The sequence below is a fragment of the Pyrus communis genome, chromosome 14, assembly GCF_963583255.1.
Source record: "Pyrus communis chromosome 14, drPyrComm1.1, whole genome shotgun sequence".
Classification (NCBI taxonomy): domain Eukaryota; kingdom Viridiplantae; phylum Streptophyta; class Magnoliopsida; order Rosales; family Rosaceae; genus Pyrus; species Pyrus communis.
This window is the reverse complement of record NC_084816.1, coordinates 24,948,175-24,960,996: the sequence shown is the minus strand read 5'-3', so window position 1 is coordinate 24,960,996 and position 12,822 is coordinate 24,948,175. Positions and strand designations below refer to the sequence as shown.

The following is a 12,822-nucleotide window of genomic DNA, read 5'->3' as shown; positions in this document are numbered from 1 at the left end:
TTGCCACCAAAGACTCCTTTTTACACTCTGGCCAATCAAAAACTATAATCATAATTAATTATGGTCATGATAATCATCACGATGAGGATGAGTGCTTAGCTTTATAATTTGACATGGCAATATATATATTCCTTCTCTATGTAGCATATATCGCTAAAGAGTCATTGTAATTATTCACTGGAACCAAAAAAAGTCTCTGTAATTATATAAAGGTATCAAGCTAGTGGGAAGTGGCTATCTTTTTATGCATTTTCCAGGTCATTGCTAAAAGACGAAAGAAACTTACCTACACTTGTATGTGATGTCACAACCACATTAAGTTAGTTAAACATGGTTATGTAGGAAAATTTAAACACAACATAATACCTGTAATTGAGGGATTACAGTCAAGGGGTTTCTTGACTTTGTAAAATTTCTTTGGACTCTGCCCAAATTAGGAAACGAAAAAGGCAAAGATTAATTAGATGCGAAAATCATGAGTACAGTAGAGGTTGATTAGATTGTATGATCCAAAGTTGTTAAAAAGTATATTTCTAACTTAATAAAAACTGCATCTATGTGGACAAGGTTTCTGTTCATAAAGTATGTTTTGGTCTCTTTTTATCGCCCACTAATATGCTTGCTTATATGATACTTTTGCTTACAATTGAGGACCACTTTCTTTTTCGTTAGAGAAAAAAATCCGCCATGGGATGATGTCGTGTAATGTTTTCATTATAGGACAATATAATGTAGCATATATAACAACTTACATGGCACAGATACATCGTCATTTAGTGTCTTATATCAATATAACAATTAATACATTGCACAAAAACTTACACTTTTATTTATTTCATTGGCATAAGATGTCACCATGACAGTGTATTTATGTCAAGTAAATTCTCACAATTTAAAATTTTGTGTGTCAACACCTGTATGTATCTAATTACGTCACATAACGAAATAGATATAGGCTTTATCGATGATGGAAGAGATTATCCAACTATTTTCTCTTGCCACATGCTCTCCATCTTTGTGTGCATAAACCCGCGCAATGCCGTTGCAGAAAGGGATGGAGAACCTACAAAGGCATTCATGGGATGTATCACCTTAGCTGGCCACCTCTCAACATGTGATTGCGATCAATTTATGTTTTTCACCCATATGGCATGATGACCATGTGGCTATTATGACATATAATCTTTCTGAAATTGGTAATTGCAATTATAATCCAACTATTGACAACCTTTTATTATAACTACTTAGTCCTTATTTGCTCACTTTCCTAACCCAAGGTAATTGTTACATTCCTTCCAGAATACGTGGCGTAAATCCATAAGTAAAGTAACGATTATCTTGGATTAGAGGGGGTGAGAAAAACGGATTGTACAATTAATAATGATTAGTACCATCATGGGGTGACCCAGTGGTTAGATACAAATTCCTGACTCGTATTTCACACGGCACGTCCTGAGTTCGATTCTTGGCGCTGATGAATCACACGATGGTGGTCAAAAGAGACTGACATGTCTCTCTGAGTCTTATTGGCCTTCGGAATGATGGAAGGGTGGACTACAGTAATGAAACCACCATCATGTTCAATTTTTTTTTATTAAAAAAAAAAAAACTAATAATGATTAGCAACTCTCTGGTGCCTTTTAATTTGATAACTTTTGGAATAATACTTTCACTATTAACTTGGAATTCTATGTTTTGATGAATCTCACTAATTATGTGAATTTCTTTTTATTTTTAAATAAGTAATAAATTACGCAAATTTAGAAGGATTTTCATACATTAGATTCCCGCCGAGCGGTCGCGAGTAGGACCGGTAAAGACGCACTACGTGGGGCCTTCACTTTATCCATACCTGGAGGTTCGGCACCGAAGCTACGATTTGAATTTTTTCGAACGTTGAAGCCATCGATCTGCGATGCGTATGCATGCCCCATGCTTCCCATCATGTCCCATTTGTCTGTTTGCTTCCGTTGCTCCCATCATGCGATGCGCATAACATTTTCTTGCCAAAAGGCCCAAAACGCATACTATTACTGTTACCTTGCTCGAATAGTTTGTTCTCTTCCTAGTCACATTGTCACAAAATCTTGCAAGAGATTCGTAATAAATAAAGCGAAACCCTACGTATAAGAGGTAAAGTAATTGCATGCCATTTCATCATATATATATATATATATATATATGAGAGGTTGTGTCAAGTAATGATTGTAATAAAAAACATGAGGAGTTGTCTTGTATTGAAAAACAAACTTTTTCAAGAGCTTATAAAGAGTTGAGTTACTCATACATTGTTATGATATTTAAACTTGTAAAGTTGATCACATTGTGTGCATGACATATTAGAGTATGTATCAGTAATGTGATCAACTTTGTGTGTCTAAATAACATTACACATGACTTTTAGAGTGAAACCTTAACTTTGTTAATGATATTATAGCACATTTGCCCATGTTATCATATAGTAGTATCGCAGAAAGAAAGTTTTAACGCTTTAATACAAGAGGACTTATAGGAACCCAACTACCAATCGTATTGTGTCAATAATACAACGTTATATGTAACTTTTCTTCCACTTACATAACGTTGTGCCATTGACACGAGATGCCACATAAATGGTGTACCGGTACCTTTTAAATTGATCTCTTAGCATATTAGGGTTCGTTCCAACATTTTGACCTAAACAGTTCCAAGCTAATTAGTGGTTAATCCCATGATCACATGACCTAATTAGAGCTCAAGGCAATAGTCTCTAGATACTTGGGGTACGTACGGTTATTGAATAGTGGTTAATCCCATGATCACACGACCTAATAAGATAACTCAAAGGTCCGTCGGTTACTTTTTTTTTTTTTCAGAAGTTTTTTTTTTGGGGGTACCTCATCTCAGAGTCAAAGCATACCATAAGTTTATTTGAGAACTTACAGAGGGGTCTTACCTTTTTCTTAGTTTTTATAGATCGTCCACCAAAAGAGATTGTCGGCATCAAAACTCAAACTTATATGCCTTGATTTAGCAAAGAGAATAACTCAAACTTATATGCCTTGATTTAGCAAAGAGAATAATCCTTACGCCTTACTAACTCAACCTAGCCCCGTTAGCGGTCGGTTACTACTGTTTTCAGCAACCGTTTCTGCTACCTGATAAAACACACGACCAACCAGTTAGTCGCCCACTACCCTTCATTACATATAGTATCTTGGATGTATTGGATAATTGGATAATGTCGATTTCTTTCATCTTGCCTTCGAAGTTTTCACTTGCCCAAGTTTGTGTGAAGGTCTTCTAACTTTCCACATGTTTCCGTTGCTTTGAAACAACTTAACCACAATCCCATATATAATATTTGAATTTCAAACTCTTAAACAAATTATATATATGGCTTCAGAGCTAGAGGTTTGTCAAATGGATTGAAAACGACAAATATATATATATATATACACACTGACATGCACTAGAAAATTTTAAAATTCGTTCCCTCCTAGTTTCATCAGAAAGGTGGTTGAACATTTGAATCAAGAAAAAGAGTCAAGCTGATAGCTCGAAACTAGTTGAATAACAAATTGTGACGGGCCGAATTCCTCCCCCTCAACCCACAAACCCCAACACCCCACCGACCCCCCTACACCCCCCCCGGTTTTTTTTATTGTCGTTTAATTAAGGCAATAGTGGCACAAACAAACACTAGCCATCATTATCAAATTAGCAAACACGACTTTGATTAAAAAAAAAAAAACACGAGTGATGATCAAGGATTAAAAGAGATTTTGGATTTGAAGCATATAGTGCATGGTAGGTTTCATGAATCTTAATTATTAGTTTTAAAACCTTAAACTAATTTGGACCTCCATTCACTATCCAAATCGTCGGGCAAAGATTTTCATACTTGTAAAATCATATCTCATACAGAAAAATGGTTATTGTGACAAATGAATTGTGTTCCCTACATGCAAAATAGTCTGTCAAAATTTCACGTATTAATATTAATTTATTTATGTTATAATAAGTTATTGATTTATTAATATTATTCAATGTTCTCCAACTATTCACAAATATAGCGTTGTAAGAGCAGTTTCACTATGGGCAATAGCTCGATGGACTGGCTCTCAAACAGGGCTAGATAGCCCGAGCAATGAGGTCCAGCGTGTGCTGGTGATTGAGCCCGAGCGTGCCCAAGGGAGAGGCCCAACACGAGTAGCCGGCCTGAGAGCCCGAAGGCCACGTGACGCCAGGCTGACGTTTGGGCGAAGTCAGCCATGTTTTATATATTTTTTGCGTTAGGCACGTGTGCTTCAAGCGCGCGTGGGTGCGCGTTGTCCGACAAGGTTTCAAACCTGGGGCCCTGTGGCGCGTTTCAGAAATGTTACCGTTGGGGAGGCCACGTGGCTTCCCCACGTCCGTTGGATTTCAACGACAACAATTTATAGACCATTGGATTTCCAACGGTAAATTTTTTTTTTAAAACCTTATTTAATTTCAGCCGTTGAATCTGATATCAATGGTCTACGTTATTCGGCTTTATAAATTTAAAAAAAAAAAGCAGTTTAAAATTCTGAAATCTTACCGTTGTACCACGTGGCACAATCTGGAGTGTTTGAATTCAAATTTTTTTTAATCCAACGGCAGAGATTAATTATGTGAATAAAAAATTTAAAAATCTTATTCGAAATTACCAATAATTGTCTTTTCGGATAATGACACGTGGTGCAACGAAAATGATTAAAAATCTTATCCGAAATTACAAATAAAATTATTTTGTATTATTTTATAAATAAAAAAATACTAATATTTTATTGCATATTGTTAGGGCTATTCAGTGTAGGGATGGAGATGCAAAAGGCAGTTACTGTTCAATGAGTGAATTAAATAGTGAATATCCCTAGGGGCCTTAGCAAAGGTGGAGTTGCTCTAACTGACACCCCAGTGGGTATTATGTTTCCCATCTTAAGAGCAATAATTTTCTTCTTTTTGGGTTAGAACATTAAATAGCTTTTCATAAAAAGGATTAACTTAAAATGACAGAATATATGTCCTCTAATATATTGAACTCATATAAAGATCACACTTCTACAGTATGTAAGAAAATATGACCCTCATAATTATTGAATCACACTAATGTAGTCGTGGTGTGAAAATGTATCAAATTCAGGCTGCTTGATTCTTATATAAAGTTTCATATTCACTTAAATGACTGCGGAAGGCCTTAGAATGTTAACCCGAAACGTGTCGCCAAACCCAACCCCACGCTTTCCGTCGGCGCCTACCAACCTCACATGCCATTGTTGGCAGAAGATGTTGCCATTTTTTAACAGTTCGGAATTGAGAGTCAGAGTCCATATATAATATCAATATTAATTGTTTTTTTTTCAAAAGAAATGAGGGTAGTTTGGTAATTTGGGATAAACCTGGGAAGGCTCGGAGAAGCTTTGGGCGGGGGAGAGTAGGTTCGGAGAAAAGGAAAGTCAGAGAGAGAGAGAGAGAGAGAGAAAAGCAAAAGTTCTCACCTACTGTCGAAGAGAGAGAAGTCTAAATTGGAAAACAAAGAAACCTTTACATCAATTCAAACACCACCTACAACAACGGCACAGATACTCTCTCTCTCTCTCTCTCTCCTGGCGGCAACACAGAAGCATAGCTGAAATTGCATTGATTTCGTGTGGATTTTTTTGAGAAGTTGAGAGGGATTCGATTGATTGATGGCTACATTGTGAGAGTGTTTGGTTTCGAGTTTCGGGTCCGAGTGATAAATTGTTAGTGGTTACTTTGTTAGTGGTGGGGAAGCAAGCAAGAAAGAAGGAGCAAAAATGGCAGTGGCAGGAGGGGGAACGGCATTGTCTTTTTCGGTTGCGTCCATGGTGGAGGACGTGCTTCAACAGCACGGCACTCGCCTCGGCGATCTTAAGTTGGAGTCTCGAAAAGCTGAGGAAGCAGGTACTCAATTCTTTTTTCTTTTCTTTTTTCCATCCAAAATCTCTCGATTGTATTCAAGATTGAATTTTTTTTCTCAGCAACCAAACAGAAATTAGCTATCTTTCCTTTGTTTTGTTTAACTTTACCAACTGATACTTCAAAAACATTTTAATCTACTTTAATTATTAAGTTTGAAATAATTGAATACTTGAAAATTGGGTTTCGTTTCATTCTTTGAGCTAATTGAGCTAACCTTTGTTCTGTAGCATCGAGGAGAAATGAGGCGGCCGGGTGGCTTCGAAAGGTGATCGGCGTTGTTGCGGCTAAAGATATGCCGGCAGAGCCTTCGGAGGAAGAGTTCAGGCTTGCATTGAGAAGTGGGATTATCCTCTGCAATGCTATCAATAAAGTTCAACCTGGAGTTGTGCCCAAGGTGACCCTGATCCTATAATCCTATCCTAATTTCCGGCTTTCTTTTCGATTTCAATTTCAATTTGTAAATATTGGGCAGTTGTTTACACTGTTTAATTTTCTCAGGTGGTAGAAAGTCCATGTGATTCAGCATTGATTCCTGATGGGGCGGCTTTGTCTGCATTTCAGTACTTCGAGAATGTGAGGAACTTCCTTGTTGCTATTCAGGGGATGGGACTTCCCACGTTTGAGGCATCTGATTTGGAACAAGTATGTATTTTTACACAAAAATGTATTCTTCATTTTTTGCATAGAAATTTATTTTGGATAGGTTTCTATGCGCGCTGAAATACCGGAACTTGTGACCGGCAACTACAGTTTTCAGAATTAGATTTTCTAAGATAAGCACTTCTTTAACATCTATACATTTTATTTTGTTATCCTTCAGGGAGGGAAATCTGCAAGGGTTGTGAATACGGTTCTGGTGCTTAAATCTTACAGTGAGGGGAAACAGACCGGGGGAAATGGGCCAAATGGCATATCGAAATTTGGTGCAAACATAAAACCTACTACTTCTGCCAAGCCTTTTGTAAGAAAAAATTCGGAGCCATTCACGAACTCGCTGTCAAGGACTTCCTCAATGAATGACAAATCTTTGAGTGCTCTGTCCTCTGACCTTAATTCTAAAAAGATGGTTGGTAACCTAACCTTATATTATCAATTTTGTTTTGTGTATTGTTGCATTCTTGAGTAGTAACTTTAAGTTCCCCCTTCTTGTTTTGAGTTATTGCAGCCTAATTCTCACTCCTTGAGTATGCTTGTTCGCGCAGTTTTATTAGATAAGAAGCCTGAAGAAGTTCCGATGGTAAGTTTTAATGCAGTCTCTGACCTATTTCTAATTTAGTGGCGGAAACATTCTCTCATTTTGTACCACTCATATCTGCTACTTAATATTGTCTAACTGGTCTGCATTTAACCAAGCGAATTGTGTTTTTAACTTGTGAGAAAAAAGGCATTGTTTGATTCTTTGATACAACTACCTATAATGTACTATTGATTCACTCTCGGTGATATCTTGTGACATTGCTGCTGCTGCTTAATTGGATTATTTTATTCGAATGTGCAACAGTTGGTAGAGTCTGTGCTAAGCAAGCTCGTGGAGGAATTTGAGCAACGTATGTTGAGCCAACATGAATTGGTATGTTTGTTTTTCACCTTCAAAATTCTCACCCCTTGAACATTATCAGGAAAACTTGTGGCAGGGATAACTGCTTTCACCTATTCAACATGATTAGGGTTATCTCTTTGTTTCTTTTTCATACATTCACGTACTTACAAATTAATCTTACAGACAAAACCAAGTCAAAAAGATGTGACTGTTTCACACGGAAACAAATTTCCGATGAAATTTGCTTCTGGTGATAAAAAGGTATTGTTGTGCTTTAGTTTCTGATCAGCTAGTGAAATTCATATTTTAATGTCGAAGTCTATAACTGATTGAAACTCAAATATCTTTGCCTTTTGTGATAATAATTAGATGGAAGACAAAACACTTGTCAATAAAAATTACATATCTGACGAGGAATCAAAAAGTCGGCTCCTTAAACAGCAAATGATCTTTGATCAACAACAAAGAGATGTTCAGGTAGGTTTCAGCCGTGATCTTATATTTATTAGTACATTTTTTTTTTTGGTTAGCATACTTATGCCGTATATCAAATTTGCAGGAACTAAAGCAAACTCTTCACACTACCAAATCTGGTATTCAGTTTATGAAAATGAAGTTCCACGAGGAGTTCCACAATATTGGTATAAATTGTGAAAGAAATATATTTGGTGTTTTTTGTTGACATTTTTCCTTTTGAGGGTGGTGAGTAGAAATCTTTATACTCATTCAACTTTCTGCTTCCATAGGTTTGCACATTCATGGCCTAGCTCAAGCAGCGAGTGGATATCACAGAGTTCTTGAAGAAAATCGAAAGCTTTACAATCAAGTCCAAGACCTCAAGGGTAATAGAATAATTGGTGGCTGCCTAATCTCTAAGTTTTGTGTCTGCCTTCATAATGCTAGTCCTCAAAATGTCTAATTAGTTGTATGGTGTGTTGATTAGGAAGTATCAGGGTTTATTGTCGAGTGAGACCCTTCTTATCTGGAGTATCAAACTGCTTAAGTACTGTGGATCATATAGAAGATGGAAATATCACTATTAACACCCCAGCAAGGCATGGGAACGGACGCAAGTCCTTCAGTTTCAACAAAGTATTCGGGCCATCTGCAACCCAAGGTTGGTAAGCTTCTCTTAAGAAGGTTTACTAAGATGGAAATAGTCTTCGAAGTTTAAATAATCTAAACATTTGATTATATTTGTCACAATGTTATTTTCTACTGCATCGCAGCTGATGTTTTCTCTGACATGCACCCATTGATTCGGTCGGTCCTTGATGGTTACAATGTTTGCATATTTGCATACGGCCAAACTGGATCGGGCAAAACTTACACTATGGTAACATAAGCTGTCTATCACTGTATACATGTTATTTTATGTGAACTGTAGATTGCTTGATTGATTAACATACTATCACTAACTTTTGTTGTTTAATTGATTAGAGTGGACCCAGAGAGCTTACGGAGAAAAGCCAAGGTGTAAATTTTAGGGCATTGGGAGATTTGTTTTTTATAGCAGATCAAAGAAAGGACATTTTCCGTTATGATGTTTCTGTTCAAATGATCGAGATCTATAACGAGCAAGTACGAGATCTCCTTGTTACTGACGGGAGTAACAAAAGATATCCTTTACTAGTTTACTGCTTTTATATATTTTTTTTCTCCAATAGGTCATGAAATTTGGCTTTAGTCAAGCTACTTGTCAAACACTTGTGAGACTCCAAAAACTTATGTTGTCTTTCATTGTCTTTCACATATTCCAGGCTTTCCTTAACCATTCATACATTAGAAATTCGTAATAGTTCTCAGACAGGTCTCAATGTGCCAGATGCAAATCTTGTTCCTGTCTCATCAACATCTGATGTTATTGATCTGATGAACCTTGGACATAGGAATCGTGTTGTGGGTGCAACTGCCCTGAATGACCGTAGTAGTCGTTCTCACAGGTGAGAATCTAAACTTCTCTTTGTGTGTGTGTGTGTGTGAGCGGGAGGGAGAGGGAGAGGGTTGAATGGGAGTAAATACTTAAGCTGCAATTAGCCAATTCTAACTTTTATCAATCTGCAGTTGCTTGACTGTTCATGTTCAAGGAAGGGATTTGACATCTGGAGCTATTCTTCGTGGCTGTATGCATCTGGTTGATCTTGCGGGAAGTGAGAGGGTGGACAAATCTGAGGTGACCGGAGATAGACTAAAAGAAGCTCAACATATTAACAAATCCCTCTCAGCTTTAGGAGATGTGATCGCTTCCCTTGCCCAAAAGAATCCACACGTTCCATATAGAAATAGTAAACTAACACAGCTGCTCCAAGATTCACTTGGTACGGTTAACTAACTCATGCCTTCTCGAGAGATTTTTGCCTAGATTGTCAAGAAACTTTTGTTAATGGTTCTCTATTTGTAATCATATTTCAGGTGGACAGGCGAAGACACTTATGTTTGTTCACATAAGCCCTGAGCCAGATGCTGTTGGTGAAACAATAAGCACGCTCAAATTTGCAGAGCGAGTAGCCACAGTTGAACTTGGTGCAGCCCAAGTAAACAAAGATAGCACAGATGTCAAAGCTCTCAAAGAACAGGTTTTCACATTCTCTGTCACACTCTGACTTGCATCGTTCCAATTCTTATACTGAAATTTTGTTTGTTATCAGATTGCTGGTCTTAGGGCATCACTAGCCAGGAAGGAGGAGGAAGCTGAACGCAATCAACGCCAAGTCTGTGGTAGCTCTGATAAATCCAGGATGAAAGCTAGTGAGCTGTCACCATTTCATTCTAACCGTCAGGGTACAGACATGATGGGCGATCTGAATGGTTGCGGGACACCAATGGTAGGCAAAATTGAGGTAAGTCTAAGCTTTTGATGGTGAATCTGAAGGAAACCAACATTTTAGTACTGTCAGTGGATGTCATGCCAAATTTTTTATGCCTCATTCTTCTGGCATGCCTTGTAGTTTCTTGCCTGTTTTCAAAAGTATTCAGTTCGTATGCTTGAATCATTGTGAACTTAGTGCTCTTGTTTGATGTCTTCCTTTTGTAGCTTGACGACAATTCTGCTTCGAGGACAAAAAGACAAAGCTTTGATCTTGATGAGCTACTAGGGAATTCATCTCCCTGGCCCCCAGTTGATAGTCCTATCCAGAACTGTGAGGAGGATGATAGGGACGTGAGCTCAGGCGAGTGGGTTGATAAGGTTATGGTGAACAAGCAAGAAGCAAGCAGGCTTGGAAATCCTTTAGGATCCTGGGGAGCAGACAATGGGAATTTATCTGATGGTTTCTACCAGAAATATCTCCAGGATTCTTCGAAGGTTTATCCAGACCAATCCTACAATATGTTCGTGGGAAGCAACAGGTTCAATGTTGCTAGCACCGATGAAATGGATGATCTTGATGCTGCCACGAGCGACTCTTCAGAGCCAGATTTGCTCTGGCAATTCAATCAGACTAAACTTACTAGCATAGGCAACGGCATTGCATCGAAAACCAAGAAACCTAATGGAAAGCCAGTGAAAAGCCTAGAACCAAGGTAATTCGAACTTGGCATTCTGTTTGCATGTACATTTAGTTTGGTGAGTTTTATACAATCTGCTTGCTAAAGAAGTTACTAATGATTTTGCAGGAAAAGTTTTAATCCTTCTCTAGGCCCTTCATTGTCACGAAAACCTTTGAACGGGGTACCACATCGGACTGCAAGGCAGCCAGTTCCAGCTGAGATGAAACGAAAAGCCGGGAGTAGAAAGTAGAGGTGTTAACTAGACACGTTGAGGGAGTGATTCAGGTTTTCTTCTTTTATTTTTCAATGATTTCTTTGATTTGTTACGGACAGAGGTGTTACTACATTCTTCTTGTTTAAAAAAAAACTATTCTTGTAATTTCATATAAATACAGTTCAAGTGCAGCAATAAATCCAGTTGCTTGTATATGTTTAAGAGTGAGTTATGCAGACAAATCCTGCCATACTTTGGTGTGGATGGCAAATACTGTCTATAAATTCTATTTTTCCACTTTCTTGTAATTGATATGCTAAATTTTTAAGCGGTTGCAACCGTTTATCTATATACCAGAACTCTTGAGTTCGTATCTCTATACATTAATATGCTTAGCCTTTTCTTAGGCTGGCTGGTTGGCTCTAAGGCCACCTTCAAATGAAGGGGCTAGACATGGCCACGTCTAGAATTATAGTCTTGTAAGAAATTATTTTTGAATGAACAGTGTCATGCCATATTTACATATCATCTCGAGTTCTTCAATTATTTATTAGACTAAACTATCATAATAAAATAAAGTTATCCAGACATGATTTTTATGTATCACGTGTTGCTAAATGAATAAGTTTTCAGATTTCTTATCTTTATATAATCTCAACCTTTCCTTTGGTTGAAGAGTGGCCGTTTGAAAAGAAAAAAAAAAAGTATGTAAATCTCTACTAATTAATAAAACACTTATTGTCAATCAAAACTTTATAAAATTACCGGTTTAACCCTTTAATTAAAACAGAACATGAATAAGAAATATGGAGCAGAAATGTAATTTCACACAACCAAATTTTACTCTTTTTTTTTCAAAGTCTCACCTACATGTAATCCTAACATATCTCTAATTAAAAAAATAAAAAAAATAAAAATTTCTCACTCCCACATTCTCTATCACTCTCTTCCTCTCTCCTTCTATTTCAAAAATAAAATAAAATTCTCACACACTTTGTGTGTGCCCATATGCTAGTTTAGATTATTAGAAGAGGTAAGAGAGATGTATGCATGAAAATAGTGTTTGAAGTGAATAGAATGTGAAATTAAATTAAAATGAGATAAGATAGTATGTAAGGATGAAGAGGATATGAGAGATGGTGTAGAAATGTGATAGATGTTTATAGAAAAAGCTATAATTTTTTTTTTTTAAATTCCTCCTAAAAAAATACTAACGACTAGCTGACGACATTAGCAGTTGCCTTCTTGACCATTGAAAATTTTCAAATCCAATCGTTAGATTTGAATCAGTTTATGTAGCAGAAGAGTTGGGTCCCGAAAACCAGGCTAGGAGAGGGGCTTCAATTGGGTCATTTTTTAGCATTTGAACTTTTAGCTTTATCCATTGAAGATGGCTTAATCTAAGAGATCGATACATGTACCCAACATTTTTAACATAAAAAAATCATCTAATTATTTTATATTTAAATGAATGACACGCAACAATAAAAAATAGTCCAAATTTTTAATCTCCAACCAAAAGGTACTTATCCACAAAAAAAAAAAAAAAAAAAAAAAAAAGTTGGTGCATTGAGGAAAAGAAACAAGTTGGTACATTATATTTTCTTAAAAATGATTTAGATGCTTCTAACAA

General features: G+C 36.8%; 1 protein-coding gene across 1 annotated transcript; it reads left to right on the top strand.

The window, feature by feature from the left end:
- The first annotated feature begins 5,594 nt into the window (after positions 1-5,594).
- LOC137715826 (kinesin-like protein KIN-14I) lies at positions 5,595-11,486 on the top strand. Its single transcript, XM_068455173.1, has 19 exons — positions 5,595-5,928; positions 6,174-6,340; positions 6,445-6,588; positions 6,767-7,012; positions 7,112-7,183; positions 7,448-7,516; positions 7,670-7,747; positions 7,856-7,963; positions 8,046-8,127; positions 8,233-8,328; positions 8,430-8,603; positions 8,716-8,822; positions 8,927-9,105; positions 9,268-9,429; positions 9,551-9,804; positions 9,899-10,062; positions 10,135-10,326; positions 10,521-11,008; positions 11,102-11,486. Exons 1-19 carry the CDS (start codon positions 5,802-5,804, stop codon positions 11,223-11,225), a joined length of 3,033 nt encoding a protein of 1,010 aa, XP_068311274.1. The 5' UTR covers positions 5,595-5,801; the 3' UTR covers positions 11,226-11,486.
- Positions 11,487-12,822: the final 1,336 nt, after the last annotated feature.